This window comes from Canis aureus, chromosome 13 (genome assembly GCF_053574225.1).
Source record: "Canis aureus isolate CA01 chromosome 13, VMU_Caureus_v.1.0, whole genome shotgun sequence".
NCBI lineage: Eukaryota > Metazoa > Chordata > Mammalia > Carnivora > Canidae > Canis > Canis aureus.
The window spans coordinates 58643692-58671104 of NC_135623.1; the positions used below are offsets into that span (position 1 = coordinate 58643692).

Consider the following 27413-nt stretch of genomic DNA (forward strand, 5'->3'; position numbering starts at 1 on the left):
GCTGGTGTACATAGTGTGGGTGAGAAGAGAAGGTGTGAATGGTTGAGTTGGGGAGGGATCCAGTAATGCTGAGGAAACCAGTTATTTAATATTATTAAAACCACCCTTTCATATGCCAGTTTGAAAACAGATATAACAGATATTTCAGAAATGAACATGTTAGTTTTTTTTTTAAAGAGAAAGAAAAAAAAAACTACAAACTTATCACATGAATTTACATACAAATAAATGTAGTTGAACTTTGTGGAGCCTATCACAATATAATTGGCCAGGATAGTCAAATGAAGGAATAGTACAGTTTTTGCCATTCTATGGGAAGCTGGCCAAAACATCTGAATTGTCAGCTTTCTAGACGTAAAAAAAGATGATATCCATTCAGGTTTTTTTTCTTTCTTTTAAGTCAAATCTGTCCTCTCACAACTCCAACTCCTGGTTTTCTATTTCTATTAGAAATTTAATGAAACATAATTAAATTATAATTATTAATGTTTCTCTATTGATAACACATCATCAATAACTGAAGTCAAATATCTTGTCTGACCTGCTCTGGTCTACATGGTCTATGGTCTACATAACCCATTTTCTGTAGCAGTTCCTTATCTAACATGATTTTAGGCCCTTTCACTCATGACTCATTTCTCCTGAGCATGCACCAAGTTGACTGGTGAACACATGGTTCCAGCTACAATCTATCACAAAAAAGAGTATAAACACTTTTCATTGGAATATTTTAAAAATATTAATGTAACCAAGGATTATTACACCAGCTATAGCAGCCATATTAAAATTTGGGTTTATACTGATTTGGTGATCCACCAAAGCACTCCATAATTATCACATAAATTTCTAAGTCAGATTTTTCCTATCTGTTACCGATGAGCTTTAAAAATTCTTTATTGTTAAAGTCTATGCTTGGTTAAAAAAAATAAGAACCCAAATAATACAAAAGTGTCTGACTACAAAAGAAAATGAAAAGTCCCTCCACCCCCAATCATCCCTACTTCCTGGGCATATAGTCTTCCAGAGTTAACTCAGTTCCAATTACAGAGAAATTTTTTAAGAGTTTCATTTTGCACCCTTGATGATTATGACAATGAAGAGATTAATGTCTGCCTCAACTGGACCACAACTTGGTCTTCCTGAATCCAGAAGACTCCTTCTGAACCATTTTTCAGGCGTGTATTAGAATAGGCTTCCTAAATCCACATCTAGATATGTTGGTGCCTCCCCAGGTTTTCAGGATGAAGTTCAAATGTCTTATCTCTATTGACCAAGTTGTTGGTAAATGAGCCCTTTCCAACTCTGTAACCCATCTCTGGGCAGTCCTTTTTGTCTCAGGCACAAATAGTTTATAAATATAAACTATTTATAAATATAAAGTTTATAAATATAAACTATTTATAATTTCCAGGATAGACTTTGCTCTTTTTCATTTGGATTGCTTCATCCTCTTCCTAGAACAACTTCTTGATCTTCTCTGACCTCTAGTCACATTTTGAAGCACCGTTTACATTTTGTCTGGTACAGGTGGGATTCATAGACCCTCCACTTTTATTTTATTTTATTTTTTTAAAATTTATTATTTTTTAATTTCATTTATTTATTCATGAGAGACACAGAGAGAGAGAGGCAGAGACACAGGCAGAGGGAGAAGCAGGAGCCATGCAAGGAGCCCGATGTGGGACTCGATCCCCACTCTCCAGGATCACACCCTGGGCTGCAGGCCGCACTAAACCGCTGCGCCACCGGGGCCACCCCCACTTTGTTTTAGATCCACCTTCTACGATCCCACAGTGGCTTACATACACATGCTTATCATAAATTTAACACGTATTTTAATGAACAGTTTTGATCTTTCTTATTCATTTACGTGTTCTTTAATTGATGATTTATAATTAAAATCAAAAGACAACATTTTGAAAATATATAAACAACAATTTGGTATCCTAATAATAAGAGACGTGGCAGGAAGGGTTGAGGTAGAACTAAACAGACTCATGGGCTGTCTGCAAGAGGGAGGGACAGTGCCAGGAAGAGGAAGGCAGAGAAATAGACCCCCAAATCCAGGAGCCTGCATGAGGAGGATGAACCCCCATGATATTTGGCTTTGAAAACCAGAGGAGCTGAATTTCATGACTTCTTATAACTAGTGGGACCTAAAACCTGGAATTTTAAAAAATCAGCAAGATTGGGTCTGGGAGAGGTGGGAGGGTGAGAGGAAACTGAGTCCCCACCCTTAAAGAGTCAGTACAAGAAAAAATTGAATGGTTCAATCCATTGTGGTATATTAATACAATAGATTATTAATGTGGCATCTAAAAAGAATGAATATGCACGTTTTCACTTAAAAAATTTACACGCTACATTTTACATGGGAAAAATACAGAACAATATGTAAAGTATAATCATAGACACTAACATATACTTTATTTGTATCCCTCCCAACACACACAAACAGAAAAATATACAGGAGGCAACATGGAAGGATCTGAACAATGATAAAAAGAGGTCAATGGGTTGAGATTATGGGACAGTTCATTTTCTACCTCATATTCCTATAGTTTTAATGAACATACGTGCTATGGACTGAATTGTGTCCCTTAAATATTCATATGTTGAAGTTCTAACCCCCGGTAGGGCTGCATTTGGAAGTAAGTAATTAAGGTTAAATGAGGACATAAGTGCAGAGCCCTGATCTTATAGGATCAGTATCCTCATACAAGGAGACATTAGAGAGCTCACTCTCTTTCCACCATGTGAAAGTAGAGAGGAGGCAACTGTCCACATGCCAGGAAGATCTCTCATCAGGAATCACATTGGCCAGCACTTTGATCACACACTTGCAGCTTTCAGAACTGTGAGAAATAAATTTCTGTTATTTAAGCCACTTTGTCATGTTTTGTGAGAGCAGCCTGAATGGACTAATATGTTAACTTTGAAATTATGGGCATATATGGGCATATATGGGCAGCCCAGGGCGTGGTCCTGGAGACCCGGAATCGAGTCCCACATCGGGCTCCCTGAGGGGAGCCTGCTTCTCCCTCTGCCTGTGTCTCTGCCTCTTTCTCTCTCTGTGTTTCTCATGAATAAATAGACAAAACCTTTAAAAAAAAAGAATTACATATGTTAAAATATTAAAATATTCAGGAAAAGAAGATACATTTGTCATAAAAATATATCTACTACCTTCTTGTATAGGAAATGGATACTATACTGAAGATTTAGACTGGACATGAAAATGTGTGTCTTGAAAAATAACTGCCAGAACTCCTGCTCATTCAAATGTGAACTACCCTGTGAGGTTCAGCTCAAGTTCTATGGTCCTTAATTCCTTCCCTGAATACTTTAGAGTATTTTCCAGATCTCTCTTCTGAAGGCCTACACTCTCTATAGTCATTACTGTGATCAATAGATGGAGTTTGCCCTTAACATTTTGATTTCATGGAAGGCTAACATAAAATTATCTTAATAGGACACTGTGACTTTGTGACCTATAACCTTGATTGTACTTGAAATGTGAAAGTAGTCTCTTAAAAATAAGATAAACCAAAGGGTAGACTGATGAGTCTAGGAAAAGTAGAAAAAAAAGAGAGGCAAATGTTAGGTGCACAGATTCAGGAACAGTCCTCAGAAAAGAAGAGAGATTGTTAGCAAACAGACTTTCCTATTATTATTTTTTCAGACTGTTTATTTCACTCTCAATGAAAAGTAGAGTAATGCAGAGTGCTATAAGTCAATAGGCTTTCATATCTTTGTTCTACTGACAAGAACATCCTTATGATGGGAAAGGTCCATCAGGCTATTTTAATTTGATACCACTAAACATTAAAATGATCTCATTTCCTTCTTTAAAAATCAATGCTCATTTATAAATTCTTCCAGATACGATTTTGCTTTCTCTATAGTGTGCCTAGAATGGAAAGGTAGGCTGGACATAAAGCCTCAAGTATTCAAGTCTTGTGGTAATTATGCTTTCCACTATAACCTGATAATTGGCATTCAGTTTGCTACATCAAACTAAAACTCATTACTAAAATGAGTTTGCTTAATGTAAGTGTGATGATAGGAGGAAGAGGAAGAGGAGGAAGGAGAACAAGGAGAAGGGGGAGGAGGAAGAAAAGTATAAAAAGAAGAGGAAGGGGCAGCCCAGGTGGCTCAGCGGTTTAGTGCCACCTTCAGCCCAGGGCATGATCCTGGAGACCCGGGATCGAGTCCCACATCAGGCTCCCTGCATGGAGCCTGCTTCTCCCTCTGCCTGTGTCTCTGCCTCTCTCTCTCATGTTTCTCATGAATAAATAAATAAAATCTTTTTTTAAAAAAAAGAAGAGGAGGGAGAGAAGTGGTAGCTGGTATAAGGAACAAGTGAACACATGAAAAAGAAGAATTCTTGGGTCTGCAACCATGGTGGGAAGCAGGGCATGTCATGAAAAGGTCTGGTGGCCCTTAACAAAGATTTGGTCTTCAGCCAAAGAGCTGTGGGAAGTCACTGAAACATTTTAGGTAGGGGAGTGAAATGACCAAATCTGTCTTTATATTTGAACAAGGTCCATTTTATGTCTCTATATATGAATTCTTTAGGCCTCTTTTGAGCAGTGACTACTTTTTTGACTTAAAAAATATATATTTATTTATTTATTCATGAGAGACACAGAGAGAGAGGCAGAGACACAGGCAGAAGGAGAGGCAGTCTCCATGCAGGGAGCTGGACACAGGACGCGATCCTGAGTCTTCAGGATCACACCCTGGGCTGAAGGTGGCGCTAAACTGCTGAGCCATCAGGGCTGCCCTCAATCTAACATTTTTAAATAAACTGAGGCATCTATTAAAAGTTGAGGGATTAGGGGTGCCTGGGTGGTGCAGTTGATTAAACATCTGACTCTTGGTTTTGGCTCAGGTTGTGTCTCAGAGTTGTGGATCAAGTCTCATGCCAGGCTTTGCTCAGAGTCTGCTTGAAACTCTCTCTCTCTCTCCCTCTGACCTTCCCCACCACTTGGATGCTCTTTCTTACTCTTTCAAATAAATAAATCTTAAAAAAAGTTGGAGGAACCAGAAAATATTATATATAGCTCTATAATATATATTTCTTATACATATGCATACTTATATATAATAATAAGATGGTCAATAAAATGAATAGCTCTGTTTGCCTATGTATTTATCAGCTTAGGATTTATGGCATTATATTTTCATATTTTAAAGTACAGTGATTATTTGGCTCTCATTTTTCATGATATTTGCAAATTATCATTAACCACCAGTGCAGGGACAAACTTTAACTTTAGAAAAATAGACATTGATTCACTTACTGGCTATTCATGAGCTTGGTTATTTTATGCTTGATTACTGAGTGTTTGGATTTGTACATCCAATTATAATGTGCAATAATGTTTTGCCTAAGTTCTTAATCTTGTCACTTCTCATTTAAATGGAGGAAAGTATTAGAATGAAATATTTTTTAATTGACAGACTAATAAAAGAACTTAAAGACAAAGGTCCTCTCTTAATTAAAACCTAATATACATGTGATTGTACTAATTAAACAATACTGACTTTCAGAATCCAATCTCCTGAAAAAGCTGAGATGCTCTTAGCTAAGGTGATTATTCATAGTCAGAAAGCAGCCTGTGGGTCATTACTAGAATTATAAGCTATGATATAGTTAAGAACAAGCATAAGCACAAGGGGTGCCTGGATGGCTCAGTTGGTTAAGCATCCAGCTCTTGATCTCAGCTCAGGTCTTGATCTCAGGGTCCTGAGTCCAAGCTCTACACTGGGCTCTGTGCTGGGTATGGAGCCTACTTCGAACAAACAACCAACCATACAATCTTGACCATCACCAAACATGAAGTCTATAAGTGTGGCTTTCTCAAAAATAGAGATGGATTAAGAAAAAAAAAAAACAACTATGGGATATCTATACCAATTTCTTATTGGTCATTGGCATTTATGATGTCTTTTTTATATTCAGTTTGTGAGAATATAGGAACTTATTCAGTAAATAGGTGACATTATGCTATTTATATCACACACAAATCTGGGTTGCTAAGTTGGAGTGGCTGAAAGGAATGGAATTTGAAAATTTGAAAATTTTGTCTCATATTGGTAATGAAAAGGATTCATAAGAAAAACATACCCATTTTGGAAGATTCCACCAAATTCTATGTAGTCAGTTAAAAAGAGCATATAAACCAGGAGATAATTTGGTATTTCAAAAAGGCTTACACAAGAAGTCACAATGAGAGATCACTTTTCTATCTTACTCAATTGAGACAATGAAACCTATATTTATCTTAGCTTTGTGTTTAGTTTAAAAGGAAAAAAGGCATAATAATGGAAAGAGCCTTGAAATAGAACTCTAAGAAGTCAATTCAAGTGTCAGGTTTGTTACTGTGACTCGGCAAGTCACTAAGACTCTTAGGGCCTTTATTCTCTTAATTTGGAGATGGGCACAAAAGCATCTGCTTCATTTATGCCATAAATTGATGTAAGGCCCACACAGGCAATATATGGAAAAGATATTGAAAGGTGTTGTCATCTGAGACAGAGCAATACAGGGACAGATGACGGGTCTAGGAGAGGGTTTAAGTTCAATTCTGCCGTTTACTCACCGTGTATCCTCAGGCAAGTCAGTAAATCCCTTTCAGCCTTGATTCCTTCCTCCACTATATCAGGGAGCTGAATTATAAGGTCCCCGAGAATCTGTGATCTTATACTGAAAAAATCAGTAAGAAAACTCTCTAAAATGCTTTTGTTTCCTATAAATCAGCGCATACTGATTAGGTGTTCGTGATTAATTTTAGTCTCTGTCGTACAAATAAAAGGAAGTCATTATTTTTTTGGCATGAGTAGGCTCACATCCCTTATGAAATGAGATGTGGTTTTAATTTATTAGCTACATATCTGAATGTTCTAAATGTAGGAAAGTGGCAATCATGGAGAATTATGAGAATCATTACATGATATGAAATGTGAGCTTAAAACTAACATTAGAAAAAGATCTGCCCTTGAAATGAAGAAAAACAAAGTCTGTGCTACATTACTCACAGCCTATGTTAAAATCCACGCACCCTGTACAAACAAAAGATTACAACCAAACACAGAGGCATAGCTGCCTTTAACTCACTCGGTTACCCTTTTAATTACTTGTTCTTCTGTAATGCTAAAGTTGGATTTTGTGTACACCACAACTAAACATAGATCAGACAATAGGCAAGGCAACATAAGCTTTTGTTGTAAGTTGTATGAGAATGGGAATTTTTATCTGTCTTACTGGCTGATGTATCCCAAATACTTAAAACAGTGCCTGGTACATAATAGGTATCAAATAAATATGTCTTGAAAAGATGAGTTTGCTTCCATTTTCTTCTTTTGATAGATAAACTACACTCTTTGAAACTTTAATGGACTTCTCTTTATATCATTAACTTGCTTCTATAAAAAGAGGTAAACCAGAAGAACTTAACCAAAGGCAGTTTTAGCAAAAGAAGTAGTTGGGCTACTGTAAATGACCAACACAAATGTTTGAAATCTGACACCCTAAAGTAATCTGGCTTAGCAGTAACGTTTGCTTCAGTGTAAAATTACTAAGCAAATAGGACAAACACAAAAGCTAAAGGACTACACTTTTCATGCTACTGAAGAGAACACTTCAAACAATGGAAGAAAAAAATCTACATACAATTCATAAAATAGGATTAAAGACATAAAAAGAGCTATTAATAAGTATGACTTTTGTGTTTCCTTCTTTTAAAACTCAAAACAGTGTGGTCTGTCTCGTGCCCACATCAAAGGAACCCAACTAACTGAGAATAGGAGAAATGAAGGCTCAGTTCAATATCTCTCTCCTGGTGCCCAAGCACATTTTACAAAAATGTTCTTTGAACCAACAACAAACTTAGAAAACCAGAAACAGAACAGGAAGATAAACCCACAAGAGAAAACAACCATGACATCACCACACCCCCTTCCAGTTTTCTCCAAAACATTTTTCTTACCAGATGAACACAGAAAGTCAAAGAGCTCTATTTTTAAAGTTTTAGTCTTGGTTGTGACACAAAGAGATCAATGGGCAATCTTTTGCCTTCAGTAAAACATGAGGCTAAACACAAAGTGTGTTAGCTTATAAAAGAGCATGTCTGATATGAGAAGCAACAAAATGAAAGGATGGATGAACCAGTGAGGAAATGAGTAAATGTCTCTAAGAGAGATTTTTAGAGTAATTCAGGAAGAAGTGACAATGTACAAATTAGCTCATGAATTCTCAAGTCTTTTCATATAATATAAAACTACACAGATATACACCTATATATAAGTACAGGTGTATTTAGTATACTTAGTATATGTATCTAGAAAAGTGCTAGCCAGGTGGGAAGAGTCTTGGGAGAATTTTGACAAAAAGCAAAATGCATAGCATAGGTAGGCCATAGCATTACCTACCACACTGTGATGGAGAAAGAAGATTTTAAATGAAATTTTGCTCTGTGTTATCAATGACACTCCCTTGCAGTTTCTTTAGAATATGTAGTAAGGCTTTAAATCACTTTTTAATTATTTCTAGATGTCATTTATTCATTCATTCTACAAATATATATTGATAGAAGCAATTTCTAGATACTGCATTTATACTGGCAGCCTCAGTGAAAACAGACCTTATGGCAAAAGCATGAAAGTCCAGCTTAATATAGGTTACAGCAATAACAACAGCAACACACACAGATTCAGAAGAGGAAAACTGTATTCCAATCCCATATTCCTTGTTCTACTCTTCAAGACATCAATAGTTAAATTAGTTTTTATGGCATGGCCTAGAAGCCTATTATGTACAATATTAAAAAAATGCATTCGGAGTTGTGGTCAGCCAACAGATAAACTTGAATTCAACTGTTCAAGTTGAAGACTGCCTGTTCACTAGGCAACTTTTTCCCACAGCTAGTCGTGATGCTGTTCAATTCTCTTCTAAAGGTTAAAGTAAAGCATTACCAGGCCTCATGAATTTCTCATGAGTTGTGATTAAGCGCAACCAAATTCTAAGCACTGTTAGAAAAATGTCTTCAACCTAAATGAACCGGCATCAAAACTGCCAACAATAATACCCCAAAGCTACTTCCATTACGAATTTGGTCTTTGCTTTAAAAAAAAAAAATACTGTGATACTTCCCTAGATAATGACCCACGTAAAGCGTTCTCCTTGATTAACAATGGCATTTGTCTTATAGCCTGTGCCAGGAATGGAAGCCTGTGGCTTTATTGAAGCCAGTGCAGCAGCAAGAGATCTCTTCTAAAAACAGAACACAGTACTGCTCATTCTTCAAGACCTTCCAGGAAAAACTAGACGATGAGCATGTTGATGTCTTTTAAAAACAATCTACTAAATGTTTTTAGATCCTGTGCCCTGATCACTGGCTGACCTATATATTTTTGGCAATGCTAGCGTCCTAGAGGGCCTGACAATTTGACAAGCAGTTTAGATGGATTTTGAAAAAGCCAAGATAAGCAGACTAATTTCCTAAAAAAAAGTATTTTCTTCTGATCTTTGAAATGCTAAAGGAGCCATGTCAGTGGATTATTTTGAGCAAGGGAAGGTCTGCCTTATTAAGACTGCCATTGTAAACAACTAATCCCCCAGCCAGTCACACACACCACATGTAAGTATATTTTCCAAGCAAGAAGCAAAGACTCTCCATCTACCAGGGATGGATGGGAAGCCAAACTAAGTTGGCAGATTAGATTTGCTATGTAAATTATTGTTTGTTGCTAGTGAATATGGTTGTTGCAAAGGGTATTGTGAAGATCCAATAAAGACAATGTACAGAAAATGTCTATTGTAGCACCTGACATTATCTTCATCACCGTAGAAGTGCATTTTACCCATGCTCAAGTCAGGTGCTTTAAGAAGAAATAAAATGTCAAAGAGATATCTGCACTCCCATGTTCACAGCAGCCAAGTTGCGGAAACAACTTAAATGTCCAACAACAGATGAACAGATAAAGAAAATATGGTACATACCTACATCAGAATAGTATTTGGCCTTAAAACTGAAGGAAATCCTGCAAAATGCAACAGTATGGATGAATCTGGAAGATATTATGTTGAGTGAAAGAAGCCAGTAACAGAAGCACAAATACTACATTATTCCACTTACATGAGGTCTCTGAAATAGTCAAAATCATAAAATCAGAGAGTTGAATGGTGGTTGCAACAGGCTGGCAAGGAGGGAGAGAGAGATGGGGAAATTGCTAACCAATGGGCATGAAGTTTCAGTTAAGCAAGAAGAGTAAGCTCTAGAGATTGTACATTGTACTGTAACAACAATAATGCACTGTATGCTTAAACATTTGTTACGTGTTCTTACTACAATAAAGTAAAATTAAATTAAAAATTTGTAAAAGGAGAAATGCAAAAGAAAAAAATTTGTTTTGTTTTGTTTTTTTAAGCATCGTTTTGGGACCAGATAGCTCCAATATCTCAAAAGTACTACAAGATAATACTATATACTTGAGATTTTAGATTTTCTTGTGATCAAGTATTTCAAACATTACTTTGTTAACCAGTAAGAAGGGGGTGATAACCTCCTAAATTTTTATTATTTCCAAAAGACTCAGTTTATCCACTGGACTTCTTTGGCAGATATGCAATTACCATATTAGAGAAGTAAAAGGAGCTTTAGATATCTTATCTATTCATACACTGAAATCATGGCCATCATCCTCGGATGGCAAGATCATATGAACCGAGTGAATGGACATTTGCAAAATAAATATTACTGGCCAGCTGCTTCTCATAATTTACTGCCTTTAATCCTCACAAAATCTTGCAACATAGGGATTGATAGCACTGCTTTTAAGGTGAAGAGACTGAAGCCAATAAAGATTATAAGACCAGTAGGAAACAAGGCTTGAACTCAGATCCATGTCTCATGTAACCACAAAGCCTTGGTTCTTTACAATACACCTTGCTGCCTTCTGGAAGGTGAAGTGAGTCCTGCAACATCCCTGCTAAAAACAAAATAAAACAAAACAACAAAACAATTTTTGCCAGTTTTCTGGCTGTTACACAGAATCTGTTGATTTCAGAGGAAAGCTGTTCCAAGAGCACACACCTGTAGTAGAGTCGATGGTAAAAAGGGAAGACAGGTGTCCAGGAATGAGCTCATAAGCCACTGTTCCATATATCCCAGAATCCCTGTCAGTGGCAAGAACATTGATGATCTCGGTGCCTGGCTGGGTCTGGCCACTAATGCTCGTCACGTAGGTTGACGGATTAAAGACAGGTTCATTATCATTCACATCCTCCATTTCCACACGAACAAAAGCTTGGGCACTTAGTCCACCCTGTTGGATAAATGAGAAATGATTACAAATGGATTTCTCCTGAACACTAAAATGTAGAATAATTCAAAGATCCTAGAACAGAATTTTAAAAGAACAACAAAGATATATATTCATTTTACTTTTAACCTTGAGATATGCGTTCACGTGTATCCGTCCGTGCTTCAGCACTGATTCTTAAACATGAATGAGGTTATCACTTAAAACTCCTATGAGGCAATAAATAATTTCAGACTATAGGCCAACGATATTCAAGGCGTTTTTATTTTGTCCAAAGAGAAAAAAAAAAACAACACTTTTATCCCTGGGATAATTTTTAACTGCTAAAGAAGAAAGGTAAGGAAATTTCAGAGCAAGATGTAATTCAGAAAAGGTTGTCAGTGAAAGTCTCACTTAGGAATAGTAAAGATTGACGTATATGAGGGAGCTAGACTTCAGTAATCTGGAGGAAAAGCATAACAGATAGAGGAAAGAGCAAGTGCAAAGGCCCTGAGACAAGAGCACATTGTACGTCCCAGGCCTCTTCGGGAAACAGCAAGGAAGCCAATGGGGTGCTGTTAGGATGGCAAGGGCAGGTCATGGAGGGCTCTATGGGTCTCTCAAAAAAGGACCTATTGGAGGGTTTTGAACAAAGGAGTGGCTTGAATTGACTTAAATTTTCACTGTAACTCTAGCTGCACCATTCAGAATAAACTGACGGGCAGCAAAGGGTGGAAGGAGGGCAACCAGTTAGGACCTTATTAGAATCATCAAGTCTGGAGCAGATGGTGGCAATGAAGGTAATTATCCTAAATATCTGGTATCAGATTTGTTTTGGAATTCTGAATTTTTTAAGTTTTAGAAAGATAATAGAGGGCATAAAGGAGTAGTGGTGGTGGTAGCAGTAGTAGCAGTAGTAGTGGTGAGAAGTAGATCCCATACTGTTTATTTTGTGTTGCCTCCAACTAAAAATCAGAGGAAGGGGAGAGAATACAATAGAAGAAAATAATCCTCTGCAATTTTTACTTTTCTAAAGTAAAACATGTGTTCCTACTTTACAGCACCATTTTCCATTTCTGTCTGGTGCATTTGGATACTTTCATCTTTGACAAAAATCCTTGGTAAGTCACAACAGCCTGGGCTTACTCACTCACTTGCCTCTCTCTCCCACTCTCTCTTTTTCTCTTCCTCCCTCCTTCCCTCCCTCCCACTCTCCATTACTGTTCAGGGATGCACTGAGCAAAGAGGAAGAAGGATTCTGCAGAAGAAAGCTTTGGCAGGAGATCAAGGGGGAAGCTCATGCTCACAGGGAGGGAGGGCAGAAAGAGAGTATCCTCTGGGATGAGGTTAACAACAAACCTGCAGATGGCTCTCAGGCTCTGAGGTCCCAAGTACCCTAGGTACTGGGGACTAAAAAACCATTGGGAAATACACCTGCAAAAATAGAGTGGTTTTCCATGTTCTGAGTTGGATAACACGCCAGGGCCATGTCAATTAGCAAATAGAACAGGAGAAATGGAGGCTGGCTACGACTGCGATGAAAATAAGGCAAGTGCCCCACTACCCTCCCCTTCTCCCCTCCCTGCCTTGTGCTTATAAAACAACCTGGGGCTGTGTCTGTCGCAGCCCTGCATGACCTGCAGGTCCACGGTGGAGGGCAGCAAGAGGGGCTGCCGGCTGATGGTCAACAGATGGAGTCCCACATGGCACCTGACAGAGGCCCCGCTGGTTCTCCAACCTGCCTTCCTTCTCCCTTGTTTTCCTCTGGCCTTTCCTTTCCCCTTGCTTTAATACTTCTCCTCGGGTTCCAGAAGTAAGCTCAGTTTGAGGAGGGGGTGAGAAAGCAGGTGGGAGAAGTGATGAGAAAGTGGGGAAGATGTGAAGAAATGGGTATCGCTCCACTTAGGATCTTTAAGAACAAAGATGTTAATTTCTAGGCTGTCCATGAAAATCCTCAATCAGGCAACGCTGCCAAAAACACGTAAAATGTTAGATGGACAACATGAAAAACGTATCCTCATGAAACAGTGAATCTTTCTGCAGGAAAATTATCATAGATCTCAGGTTTCCTGTTGTAGGAATTCAATTTTCATGTCATCTGTTGAATTCACCAGTGGTGGTGCTTTTCTCTCATAACAACCATTTGTGAATGTGTATTAAGTGTATTTTGTGTATCTTCTCCTTCTATTGTTCTAATTCCCCCTTTTAAAGACTTTTATGTTTTCTATCATTTTTACAGATAAGAAAACCAAAGCACAGAGAAACTAAGTGACTTGCCCAAGGTAAATGAGACTGTTCATTGCAGATCTGGAAATGGACCAGAGAGCTCTCCGTCCCCAAAATTCCTTGTGACTTCTTTTAAATTAGACTTTTTAAAGTATTGTGATGAGATAAATTCTACCTTTCATGAAAGGCTTGTTTAAACACAATGGTAAGGGCGATGTCAACCACGGACTCAGTCTTCGAGGAAAAAAGGAAGGCAGAGTCCATGGACTTAAAATCTATGCGACAAACACTGTACAACTGGGTTTACAGCACAGCGGAACAATCTGGAGCCAAATGATCTGGGTCTAATGCCTGCCCTGCCTGCATCTGGGATGATAGACTGGAGAAAATCAGATAGTCTGGGCCACCTCTTCTGCAAAGCAGGAGACCTGTCACCTTGCAGGCCTGTTACTGGAAGGAGGGATATAATATGTATGAAAGTACTCATAATGGTTAATCACTATCAATAATAAGATTTCATAGACTCATTTTTCTAAACACTTGGGGCCAGATAGATTTGTCTTGGAATGTTTCAAGTTTTAGAAAGGCAAGATAGTGTGTCTACTTAGTCAGGTCTGGGGCAGTACTGCATAACCAAACACTTGATATCCTGCAGCAAAATGTATGAATAGACACATTTAGAGGGATTTCAAAAAACATGGATAGCTTTTTGTCAGTCCAAATCAGGTTTCTCTCCAAATGAGGCTTTAAAACTTTCCATCTTGAGAGGATGTTGAATTAGGTCAATTCTAATGCCCGTTCCAGGTTTCTGTTTTAATCAACTATGATGGTACTATCTGCCCCTTCTTATTATTTCTTTTACAATTGGAATCTTATAAAATTGTGTTGTATAATTCTCTCTTCATGCAGGGCTATCATCAATCTCTCTGCCATCTTTAGTTTATACCAAAATGGTTTAAGTCATTACTTTTGATTGCTAATATAATATTTGTATAGATGGAAATAAGTAGCTCAATAAAATAAAACAAACTTGCCATCTGAGAGCTTTGGGGGCTTCAGAACTACAGATAAGGAATCGTGGATCTTCATGATTCAGATATAGGCACAGAGTAGGAACACTAAGTGGAGAGAAACCTCAGTGCTGAAGGAATCCTTGAGATGGGTCCTCAAGAAACAATCCGGACTTTGGATCTCCAGCTGGTGTGCAATTCCAAGAGTCTGGAGGAGCCTTCTGAAATTGGGAGATATGGACCCAACATTCGAGATGCTAAAGTCTGGCTGCCATCTGGGTATCAAGGAGGGCCTGGTATGGTCCCTTCCAATAAGGTTCAAGGGAAGTCTTTGTTGTTAGTGATTCCAATTCAGAAAGCTGGGAAAATACTGGAAAAGTTAGTTCAAAGAGTTATAGACAGATTTTTGAGCAAACTAGAGGAGTTCAGGATCCAGTCCACTTTAGAGATGGATAACAAAACCTTAAAGAGAAATGAACAGAAACAGAATCTGGCCAGTGAAGCTATAGCCAGTCAAATCCTTCTCTTGCTTTACTTCTGCTTCTTCTCTATAAAAATCTTCCCCCAGCTCCTGAGGGTGAAGTGCTGCTAACCACTTCGAATTAGGTGCTACCAGATTCAAATTGATTTTTAAAACTCTTTAAAGAAATTTTAAACTCTTTAAAGAAATTGACAAACAGAAACAGGTGAAAATAATACCCTGGAAAATGTAATAGCATTTAAACAAATCCTCTGAGAAGTTGTAAGAAGAGTCAGCACACTAGTGTGGATGGAGAGGGGGATGGGTGAGTCCAGGGAGAGGTCCGGCAGGGTCTACAGAAATGCCTGGAGATTCAGGGGATCCCTGGGTGGCGCAGCGGTTTGGCGCCTGCCTTTGGCCCAGGGCGCGATCCTGGAGACCCGGGATCGAATCCCACGTCGGGCTCCCAGTGCATGGGGCCTGCTTCTCCCTCTGCCTGTGTCTCTGCCTCTCTCTCTCTCTCTGTCTCTTTGTTCTGTACATCAGTGGACTCAATCAGTAAAAAATGTGGCAGGTACACCTCCATACTAATTTATTTTACTTTTACTATATTAATGTATTATCCATATTAAAACATCACAAAAATGGAGTTTCAAATGATAAAATTCAAAGTTCTGTTTTCTTCCCAAATCCTTAAATTAAGGACACTATTGTTGTCCTTAATGAAGGGGCATGATCAAATCTAGGTGTCATCGATATCTGAGGTAGTAGTCAAAAGTTGTGTCTTGGGGCGCCTGGGTGACACAGTCGGTTGAGCATCTGACTCCTGATTTCAGCTTAGGTTGTGAACTCAGGGTTGTGGTATCAAGCCCTGTGTAGGTTCTGGGCTCAGCAGGGAGTTTGCTTAGGATTCTCTCTCTCTCCCTTTGCCCCTCCCATCCACGTTCTCTCTCTCTCTCTCCCTCTCAACATAAATAAATAAATCCTTTAAAAAATGTGCCTTAAAAATGAATAAAGGGGTTCCTTAGTCCAAAAGTTGATGAAATACTGAATTAACCAAGTCAAATAGGTCCTGTGCCTCAGGATTTCTCCCAGAGGCTTCCTTATGCCCATTTCTAGAGGGGTAAGTTTTAAGGTGTTTCACATTCTTATTTGACCACCGAACCTTCTATGGAAGGAGCACATCTGGAGACAAGTATCTCACACAACACAGTGTGCAGAAAGCTAATCTGAACTGATTTTTCTTCATTTCTCTCATAGTGTTCACCTCCCAAGTCTCTGTAGCTAATCTTCTGTCAAGACTATCCTGATAATGCAGCCTCTAAGTCATGCTGAGTCAGAACTAACCAGGTAAGCTACTTACAGACCTGGCCCTTAGAAACTGTGTGATAGTAAATGTTTGTTATTTTAAGCTGCTACGTTTGGAACAGGTAATACACCCCATAAAGTCTATCCCTGAGTATTTCTTAACTTTGTCTTATTCTTTCTCATTCTATCAACAAGTCGTGGTTTGTTTTGACACAATTTTAATCACTTAATTTTTTAAATTATAGTAAGAAAGAAGAGTCTGTCACTATAGTTTTAAAGATTAAGTGATTAAGGATATCTAGGTGGTTTAGTTGGTTAAGCATCTGACTCTTCCTTTGACTCAAGTCCTTATCTCACAGGTCCTGGGATGGAGACCTGTGTGGGGCTCTGTGCTCAGTGGGGAGTCTGCTTGAAATTCTCTCTTCTCCCTCTGCCCCTTTCACTTGTGCTCTCTAAAATAAATAAATAAATCTTTAAAGATTAGGTGATTAAAACTAAAATGGGAATGGGAATTACCTCAGATCGGAGGTGGGGGGGGTGAAATAGGTGATGGGAATTGAGGAGTGCACTTGTTGTGATGAGCACTGGTTGTTGTATGGAAGTGTTGAATCACTATATCGTACACCTGAAACTAATATTACAAGGTTAACTAACTGAAATTTAAATAGAAACTTTTGAAAAATATATAGTAAGAGACTCTTAATCAATCTACCTGAATTCCAATCCCCTCAAGTTGGGAGTAGTTTGGGAAAGCACCAAGCTTGAAAACATATTGGAAGCTGGTTGTCTAGGGAAATCAGCAGATCTGAAAAAGTTTCTGCCATTATTTTTATTTCTATTTTAGCCATTGTCTGCCATTCATTGTCTCTGTTCTTGCCTTCTAGGCCTTCTCAGGCTCTTAACAGTAGAATATTAATATCTCATAGTTCTTGTGGGCTGCAGTTTTCTTTGTTAATACATTTTTGTAAGAGTTCATAATTCAGTGAGCAGAAGTGAAGGGAAATGAAAGTCCAATTTGTTAAGGAAAACAAACAGAACAAAACAGTAAGCTGCGGGGTCACCAAAGTCAAGAGAAGCAGCATCCAAAGAATCATTTCAAGTTCACTGAGAATTCGAATAAATGAAAATAAAGAAAGAATTTCAGGATGTGGCACACGAGAAATCATGTTTTATTAGAGAGAGTTTTACTAGAGAGGTTGGTTGGGAAGAATGGATCAAAGAAAGACTGCAAAGTGAGGAAAGGAGAGACAACTATTTTAAGTTGATTTGCTGTCAAAAAAGAGGAACAAAATGGTTTTCTAAAAAGGTACATGAAATTTAAAAAGAGATTATTTTTTAAAGATAAAAACCATTATTATTCTTTGAATGCTTCTGGGTGACATTCAATAGATTTTCAGGTATTGGGATCCCTGGGTGGCTTAGTAGGCAGTGCCTGCCTTTGGCCCAGGGCATGATCCTAGAGTCCTGGGATCAAGTCCCACATCAGGCTCCCTTGCATGGAGCCTGCTTCTCCCTCTGCCTGTGTCTCTGCCTCTCTCTCTCTCTCTCTCTCTCTGTCTCTCATGAATAAATAAATAAAATCTTTAAAAAAATTTTTCAGGTATCGGTGATGCAGGAAAAAGAGAAAATATTTACAAAAGTGATGCCCTTAGGAAGGCTATACTGGGTGGGACACCAAACATTAGATTTGTTTTTGATGAAAACAGACATCTTTAACAAGGTAATAGGAAAGAAAGCAAGGAATGTGAGCTGATACTAGGCAGGAAGGTCAGGATTTGTCCCTCAAGCAATTATATGGTAGTATTTTATTTTATTTTATTTATTTTATTTATTTTATTTATTTTATTTTTATTTATTCATGAGAGACACAGAGAGGTAGAGACTTAGGCAGAGGGAGAAGCAGGCTCCCTATAGGGAGCCTGATGCTGGATTTGATCCAGGACCCCAGGATCATGACCCGAGCCAAAGGCTGAAGCTCAACCACTGAGCCCCCCAGGCATCCCTAAATCTCTAATTTTGTTCTTCTTCAAAAGTATCTTGCCTTGCGGCATCTGGGTAGCTCAATCAATTAAGCATCTGACTCTTGGTTTCTGCTCAGGTCAGGATCTCAGGGTTGTTAGACTGAGCCACCCAGGTTCCCCCATGGTAGTATATTTTTAAAACTGGTAGGCAATCAGTTTGAGATATAGTTCAGACAATCTAGCTAGAAAACAGGAGCAACTGGGTGGCAGCTTATTCCTGAAATTGGGGTGGGGGGTAATCAGTGAAACATAAGATAGAACAAAAGCAGCTGAATATTGGAAAGTGAGATAACATAATCTAGTAAAATTAAATGGATGCACCCTAAGTTTCAGTTATGCAGGATGAGTAAGCTCTGGAGGTCTCATGTACAGCATGGTGATTATAACTAATATTACTGTATGTAATATGTAATATGTAATTTCATGTATGTATACATGAAATTTGCTGAGATTAGATAGATCTTAGGTGTTCTCACCACTCACTATGTGAAGTGATGGACATGCTAATTATCTTGACTATGGTAATCCTTTCATAGTGTATGCATATATCAAATTATGGCTTTGGGGCACCTGGGCAGTCCAGTAGGTTGAGCCTCAGACTCTTCATTTCAGCTCAGGCCATAATCTCAGGGTCATGAGATCAAGCCCAGCATTGGGCTCCACACTCAGTGGGGAGTCTACTTAAGTTTATCTCTCTTTTCTCTCTGCCCCTTCCCCGCCCCGCCCCCCAGCTTGCATGACTGTGTGTGCTCTCTCTGCTCTCTTTCTCTCTCTCAAGTAAATAATAGATCTTTTTTTTAATTTTTTCTTTTAGAATCAATATGGCTTTGAATTTCAAACCAGAAAGCTTCCTCTACTTTATTTTATTTTTTTTAAAGATTTTATTTATTTATGATAGAGAGAGAGAGAGGCAGAGACACAGGCAGAGGGAAAAGCAGGCTCCATGCAGGGAGCCTGACGTGGGACTCGATTCCAGGTCTCCAGGATCATGCCCTGGGCTGAAGGCAGGCGCTAAACCGCCGAGCCACCCAGGGATCCTCTAAATCTTTTTTTTTTTTTTTTTTTAAGAAAACATGATATTATACACCTGGATGTATATGATTTTTATTTATCAATTATACTTCAATAAAGCCAATGAAAAGATGAGTGTGTGCTTTCACTCTGCAAGTTTGCTTCTAGAGATCTATCTGCATTAGACGTAACTGTGCAGTACAACTTCCATAGCCAAGTTTTATCATGTATATATAATGGTGAAGGGCTAACTCAATTTACTTTCTATATTGCTAGTCTGATGCTACCCTCCCCTAAGCCTGCAAAGGCAAGATAGAATTGAAATAGCTTATCTCAGACACACATTTCAACTCCTGAATTCAGATGTCACAAAAAATAGAGATAGAATGTTAATAAATACATACCAAAAAGAGAGATTCATTTGGTAAAAATGAATGGGAAAAGGAAACAAGGAATTAGAGATAAGCACGGAATAATTAAACTATAGCACTTTATTGTGAAAAACCACTTGCTTTCCAATGTAATCCAATTGTTTCCATTATGCAATTTTATAGTATTCTCATGGCTTCCATCTATGAGATAAACAGCAGCAGCAGTAGCAGCAAAAAAATAGATTATTTCAGAAGTAATACCAGTAGAATAGGAGAAGTGATTAAGTTAAAAAATATTGACAGTCATCACAAGGATAAATAGAGCAGCAGCAAAGAAGCCCAGAACATCTAGGTATTTCATAAGAAAAAAATTTTCTATCGATAGATAACAATCTCCTAGTGACCACCAGCAAATGGGTTCCTAGCAGTTTTCTTCCAAAGAGCTTTCAGGATATATAGTAGAAAGGAAAAAGTATCAGAGGAAAGACCATAGATTATGAGGGTAATTATGTAAAGTTAAAGGTCTTCTGTTAAGATGCAGTTCATTGTTTTGAATAAATTCATTATGACCTAGAATCCAACATTCTGAACCTAAAATATCTTGTCTGAGTTCATTTATTCTTCAAATCCAAGCTAGATTGTTATCATCATTATTACCAGTCTTTTTGATTAGGGACATATGCTACTAGTAGATATTGCACAGAATAATTATGACAGATGCAGGCTTCACCCTGTAGAAATGCACAGTTCATCACAGAGGAAATTTATAAAGATTATGCAGGCAACAGTATAAATACTGCACACTGGATAATACATATATACACAGATGTACACACACGCTCACATAAGCACTATGTTGCTTGCCCTTGTATTTTCTGAGGCAATCAGAGGAACGTTGGAGACAATATTAAGTACAAACAAACTGCATAGTAAGCTGTTAAATGCTTATGATTGGGATGGAGGTGGGACAAATTTTGTAGTTTGTCTTTAAAAATGCATCACCAGGCCTGCCCCGGTGAGGATCCACTTCTTGGTGGGCTGCACATGCAGCTCCCTCCTTGGGTGTTCCTGTGCGGCTTCAGACCCACATTATGGTCAAAAAGGAGAAAAGGCCACTATAAGGGGAAGAAAATGTCCAAGAGCTGGGGAAGGAGGAGACCTTGAAGCTCTGATAGGCCACCTCCAGACATGAGATACTAAACACTCAAATTGTAGAAATGCACATTCCCCACCTTCACCAACATTGAAAGTGTTTTTCTCTGATCATCCTGAGAAAGATGAATTGGCCATATTCCCTACATAGATCTTTGGGTCTTTCATTTGGCAACTAAGGTCTGAGACCAAGTCAAACCAACGAGGGGTCCTTTAAGTCAAAGTGGGTATCAGATGGTAACCTGGAAGACATTGTTAATTCTTTTTTTGGTGTTTTCCAGGAGGGTATATGGGATTACATCTATCACTATGACATGCATGACTTTAATCTGGATGCATTAACATGGAGCAAGCTGTCCCATGAGGAACAGGGTCCACACCCAAATTGGGCTGCCAAATTTCTGTCACTCCATAGGGGAGCATAACCATGAATGGAGGCTATTGGAAACAGTCAACAAAGGTGGACAAACACACCCTGAATTCAGATACGCTCCACTAAAGTCTGAGGAAGGAAAAAAGGCAAATGGGTATGGATTCAGATTATCCCCTGGGGAATATAGTTTACTCCTAAATCTAGCATTTTGATAGCTGTGGTCTGAATGCCTCAAACACTGCTTTTAGGGGATGTCCATAGTAAGAAAGAAGAAGAGTCTGGAAGTATACTTCTTTGATGAGTCATACTTCTATAACACCACAAAGAGCCTCTGGTTTGCAAGAACAGCTAAAGGGACTGGGTCAGAGAAGAAAAAAACATAAACAAGGCAAAAAAAAAAAAAAAAGTGAAAAAGTAGAGCAGTGAAAGTGATAATGAGCAGGAATGTGGGGAAGCCGCACCCAGGAGTCCCTAGGTCATCACAGAGGATGGGGCAATGATTAGCATTGAACAAATGCTCTCTGCCCCAGGTGGCAGGAAGAAGGAAGGATGGTTCTGATGAAGCCAGTAGCCTTGACAGAGCTGAGTCCTTACACCAACGCCATGCTGACCAAGAAGCATGAGCTGCTCTATTGTTTACGGGGGCATGTCTGAAACAGGTGACTGCCAGTTTATCCTGAATGATTTGTACTACTTTGAACCCCACAGGATGGAAAAATGGAAGACATTAATACAGATGGATTCACAAACTCAAGAGCACACAAAGGAGATAAATTTGGAAGAGGGCAGAGATGAGGTAAAAAATGCAGATGAAGATGAGGAAGACGATGACATCAGAGAGAAAAGTGGGGAGGAAGATGAAACGGAAGAGCACTCACGTGTGGCATCTGATGAAAAGTATGTGGGCCACCTGCCCAGGACCTAGCAGTAGTGGGTGAGGCTTGCAAGGCACCACATGGAGCCTAACACAACTGACAACAAAATGCTGAAAGGAGCCCAGGCCATGACAAAAACTGTCTTTGATTACTTAAGATGCTACGCTGGAACAAAAGTGAAAGTGGATAGTGAATTCTCTCAGTATCACTGGGTGCTATTTCCAATACACTGAGTAAAACAAGGGAGCTGCAAAGGTTGTCTTTTCCAGAGCCTTAAGTATACCAAAAGCTCTGGTGAGCCCTACGCCTTCCTCTAGGAGGGGACTCTGCACCAGGGTGGTGTATGAGCCCTGTCCTTGGTGCTCCGATGCTTTGACACTGGGCCTTGCCAATCCTGGAAGATTGCCCAGGATCAGGTGAGCATGCTTTTCCAATGCAAATCCATCAATCTGGAGCCCCAACCCCAACCAGATCCTTTATTGGGCTTTCACCACTCCAGGCCACTACTTACCTGCCCTAATTACTCCAAGGGAGCTAGAGATGGCCTCTAGGCCCCAGGGTTCATTGAAAGTACTCAAACTAGCCAATCCCAAATCACCCTATTCTGCTTTTCTCATTCCTTCCCTTGCCCACAGTTCCCCCCCTCTCCCGTCCCCTCACCTACCTCAGTGCTTTCCATTGTGCACATACCCAGCCCCACCCCATGGGGTGGTGTATGACACCTCCTCCACCCCCTGCCCCATCTTGGAATTTATGAGCACAACAAACTGTTTTTTTCAATGGCAGCCATCTCCTTGCCCATTCCTAATAATAATGAAACCAATAGTAAGCCACTCAGGGGACACAGCAGCTCCAATCTGTGCCAGGGCCTGGTTTAGTATGAAATCACCTAAAGAGTAGGGTGAGAATTTGAATACGAAGTACCCATAGGGAGGTTGTTTCTCTTCAAACCAAACTAAAATATGTTGTGCTTTGTTGGAGCGCTTTCCTTATACAAAGCAAGGAATTTTCAAGTAGAAGAATGTTATGACTCACACACATCATTGTCTTAGTCCATTCCAGCTGCTCTCACAAAGTACCATGGACTGGGGAGCTGACAAACAACAGAGACTGATTTCTCACAGTTCTGGAGACTAGAAGTCCAAGTTCAGTTGGCAGCACAGCCAAGTTTGGGGCAAGGCTGGGAGACTGCCAACTTTTCCTGGTGTCCTCAACTGGTAGAAAAGGCTAAGAGGCTCTCTGGGGTCTCTTTTTTATAAGAGCACCAATCCCATTCATGAGGGTTCCACCCTCATGACCTAATCACCTTCCAAAGGCCCCACCTCCTAATATCATTACTTTGGGCGTTAGGTTTTCAATATATGAATGGGGAAGGGGGTGTGTACAAATATTCAGACCATAGCAATCATCAGCCTGGAGATGGTCTCTTCTCTGATTTCTAAAAATTATCAAAAAGCTGTGCAGAGCCTGTAAACATTTTATTGGTTATTTTAAAAATAAAATACCTTTTGGCTAGGAAATTAAAAGTGCATCCCATTTGTTCAGTCTGGTAAAGCTCTGTGGAGAGATGCTGTGGCTAAAGATGCACGTGAACATTGCAAGAGAGTCTGGTAAGCTGAGAGAAAAGGGAAGCATTCTTCATAATGTGTGTAGACTCGGCTCAATAGGAAAACAGACAAAAGCAAGGAGGTTTAAATTAAATATCTGGGTTGGTTTTTTTTTTTTATTCCACTGCCAATAATCGTAATTAATTGCACTGCTTTGGGGGGATAAAAAATTTCCGGCATTAACCGATCTTACTTCTCTTAAGATAATTTCTTTATACACTTTTATAAGATCATCTGAAACCAACTAATTAGAAACAGATGTTCAACTACTGCAGAATTGGATTTAAACTGGTTACTCACTTTTAGGATGGGCTTTTACAATTGTCTCAAAACCTATTAAGAATATATTTCTTGGGGGCACCTGCATAGCTCAGTCGGTTAAGTGTCCAACTCTTGATTTGGGGTCGGGTCATGTGCTCAGAGTCATGCAATTGAGCCCTATGTTGGCCTCCAGGTGGAGTATGGGGCCTGCTTCAGATTGTCTTTCTCTCTCCCCCTTTCCCACTTCCTCTGGCTTGCACATGCACATATCTCTCTAAAACAACAACAACAAAAGAATATATTTCTGAAGTCTTGAATTAATATTTGTGTGTGCATATATTGAGCTTTACATAGTCACATAGATTTGAATTAATCTAAATTCCTCTGTTTATCCCTATTTGTGTTTCCTACATCTTTTCTTACAAAGAAGCAAGAATTCCTAAAACCACATCGTTAGGGGTTGATAAAATCTAGTCAAATCATACTAGTTTTACCAAATATAAATGACTTCATTTTCATGGTAGTTTCTACATGTTTACTTGTCGTAAATATATTTTTTACTTTATTTGAGAGAGAGACAGAGCAGAAAAGGGGCAGAGGGAGAGGGAGAAGCAGACTTCCCACTGAGTAGAGAGCCCAATGAGGGACTTGATCCCAGGACACCGAGATCATGGCCTGAGCTAAAGGCAGATACTTAAACCACTGAGCCACTGAGGCACTCCATGTAGTAAATATATTTAGACTCATTTTTTTCCCTAACAAATTATGTCTTAAGTAGGTAAATCTGACTATTACTTTCAAAAGAGAAAGTTTAGACCAGATTCATGTTAGTAGTACCCAACAAAGGAGTAGTAAGCAGATAAAAAAGAAACAAGGAAAGTCTCCAAAGCAGAATAACTGAAAAAATAAAAACGCAGAATAGTATGCATATAATAGGTTATCTTTGCTGTAACATATTGAAAATGGAAAAAGCAGTTTCTGAAATGGACTTGGAAATGCAAATGGAGGGGATCCCTGAGTGGCTCAGCGGTTTAGCGCCTGCCTTTGGCTCAGGGCATAGTCCTGGAGTCCCAGGATCGAGTCCCCCACCAGGCTCCCTGCATGGAGCCTGCTTCCCCCTCTGCCTGTGTCTCTGCCTCTGTGTGTGTGTGTGTCTCTCATGAATAAATTAATAAAATCTTTAAAAAAAGAAATGCAAATAGAATAGGCAGAAATAGCCAAGGCAATCTTGAAAATGAAGGACAAAGCTAAAAGGATATACAATATTATGACCTATTACAAAGCTTAAGCAATGAAGAGAGTTTGATGCCAGTACAGAGGTAGATAAATAGGTAAAAAAAAATAGGAGGGTGCCCAGAAATAGACATATATGTACATAAGCACATGATTCAGGACAAAGAGACACTCCAGTGCAATGATGGAGAATGGTCATCTTAGTATCCATATTAGAAAAAAAATAACAAGCCTTCCTCCTACTAGATTGAAAAAATGAGTATGAAAGGTTAAACAAAGTTTTCAGAAGAAGATGTAAGGTAATGCCTCATATCTCTAAGGTAGGCATATACTTCTAAAAAGGACAAAGCATCAGCTTAAAGATAAGCAAATTGATAAATTAAGCTTTATTAGAATTAACAACTTCTGTTCCTCAAAAGGCACTGCTAAGGGAGTAAAAAGGCAAGCCAGAGAATGGAAGAAGATATACACAATAAACATATACAACAAAGGGCTTGAATCCCCAAAATATAATGAATTCATATACAGAACAAGAAAGGAATCCAATAATACAATAGAAAATAGGTAAAGAACTGAAAAGACATGTCACAAAATCAGTTCTACAAACAGCCAATAAATTTATGAAACAGTGCTCAATTCATTAGTCATCAAGGAAATGCAAAATAAAACCCCAATGTGATACACCACTGCATGAGTACCAGAACTGTTATAATTAAAAAGACATTAAATATCAATTATTGGGAGGATGTGGAACAAATGAAATTCTCATACCCTATTGGTGGGAGTATAAATTGGTACAGTCATTTGAAAAATTGTTTGGCTTTCTTATGATCTAGCAATTCACTCCTAAATATATACTCAATAGAAATGCTTGGGGTGCCTGGATGGCTCAGTCCGACTTTTGATTTCTGCTCAGGTTTTGATCTCAGAGTCATGGAATCAAGCCTTGCGTTGGGCTCCTTGCTCAGTGGGGAGTCTGCTTGAGATTCTCTCTTTCTCCCCCTCTGCACCTCCCCTGCTTGTACTCTCTATATAACTAAATAAAATCTTTAAAAAAAAAGAAATTCTTGCATTTCTTCACCAAATTACAGGTATAACAATGTTAATAGAAGCACTATCTGTAATAGCCTAAAATGTATGCTATCAATCATAGAATAGATAAAAAATGATAAAAAATTCCCATAAAAGAATACTATAAACCAATGAGAATGAATGAACTATTGCTACACACAACAGCATGTATGATTCTCAGAAGTAATGTTTGGCAAAAGAAACAATAAGAACATGTAGTGTATAAATCTATTTGCTGAAAGTTTAAAAACAGGCAAATGATATTTGTTGTTAGAAGTCAATAGTGATGGGAACGCCTGGGTGGCTCAGTCCATTAAGCCTCTGCCTTTAGCTCAGGTCATGATTTCAGGGTCCTGGGATCAAGCCCTGTTTCAGGCTACTGGCTTTTCCCTCTCCCTACACTCCTCCACTGGCTCACATGCTCTTTCGCTTGTGCTCTCTCTCAAATAAATAAGTAAAATCTTTTTTTTTTTTTTAAAAAAAAAAAAAAAAAAGGTCAGTAGTGATTAACCTGAAAGGCAGTGGTTGGGAAGGTGGGGATGATTGGGGAGGCAAGGGATAAGCAAAAGGCCTAGAGACGGGCTTCCAGGGTTCTAGTAATGTTTCTTCATCTGCTTCCATACACGTGTTTATTTTACAAAAACCCACTAAACTGTACTATAATTTGTGCACCTTTATGCATGCATTTTATGTCAATTTAAAAGTTTACCCAAAAAAAGACATAAAAATCAAATTGAAGATGACTCTACTGACCTAAGATGAGTCAATATGAACATTAGAAAGAATAATGTCAGCAATGAATGAAATGCAACAAATATGTAAAAATCTAGGACTCTATAGCACACTAGGAAAGAAATCATCCATACCCTTCAGAGATAGTAAATGTACCAACTCATTGTTCTAAAAACTGATAAAATAATGAGAAATAAGCATTACCCTGTTTCTTCTCTATGAATCGTATTTCAGGATAATCGAATTGTTGATGAGAGAACATTCTTAGTTGAAAAATTCTAGATAATAAATGCAAGAGGAGTAACGGAATTCAAAAGTCACCTCATTGCACTCCCTAATGGAACAATGGCCTGTGTCGGCTGATAGAATAAGAAGCACACAGTACCACCTAAATG

At 38.7% G+C, this 27413-nt stretch overlaps 1 protein-coding gene across 1 annotated transcript in view; it reads right to left on the bottom strand.

Moving 5' to 3' along the window:
• DCHS2 (dachsous cadherin-related 2) overlaps positions 1 to 27413 on the bottom strand; it is a 226007-nt gene that overhangs the window by 88175 nt on the left and 110419 nt on the right. The window contains exon 3 of the mRNA XM_077844431.1: positions 11100 to 11331. Coding sequence (XP_077700557.1) covers positions 11100 to 11331 — 232 coding nt within the window. The remainder of the gene's footprint in view (positions 1 to 11099; positions 11332 to 27413) is intronic.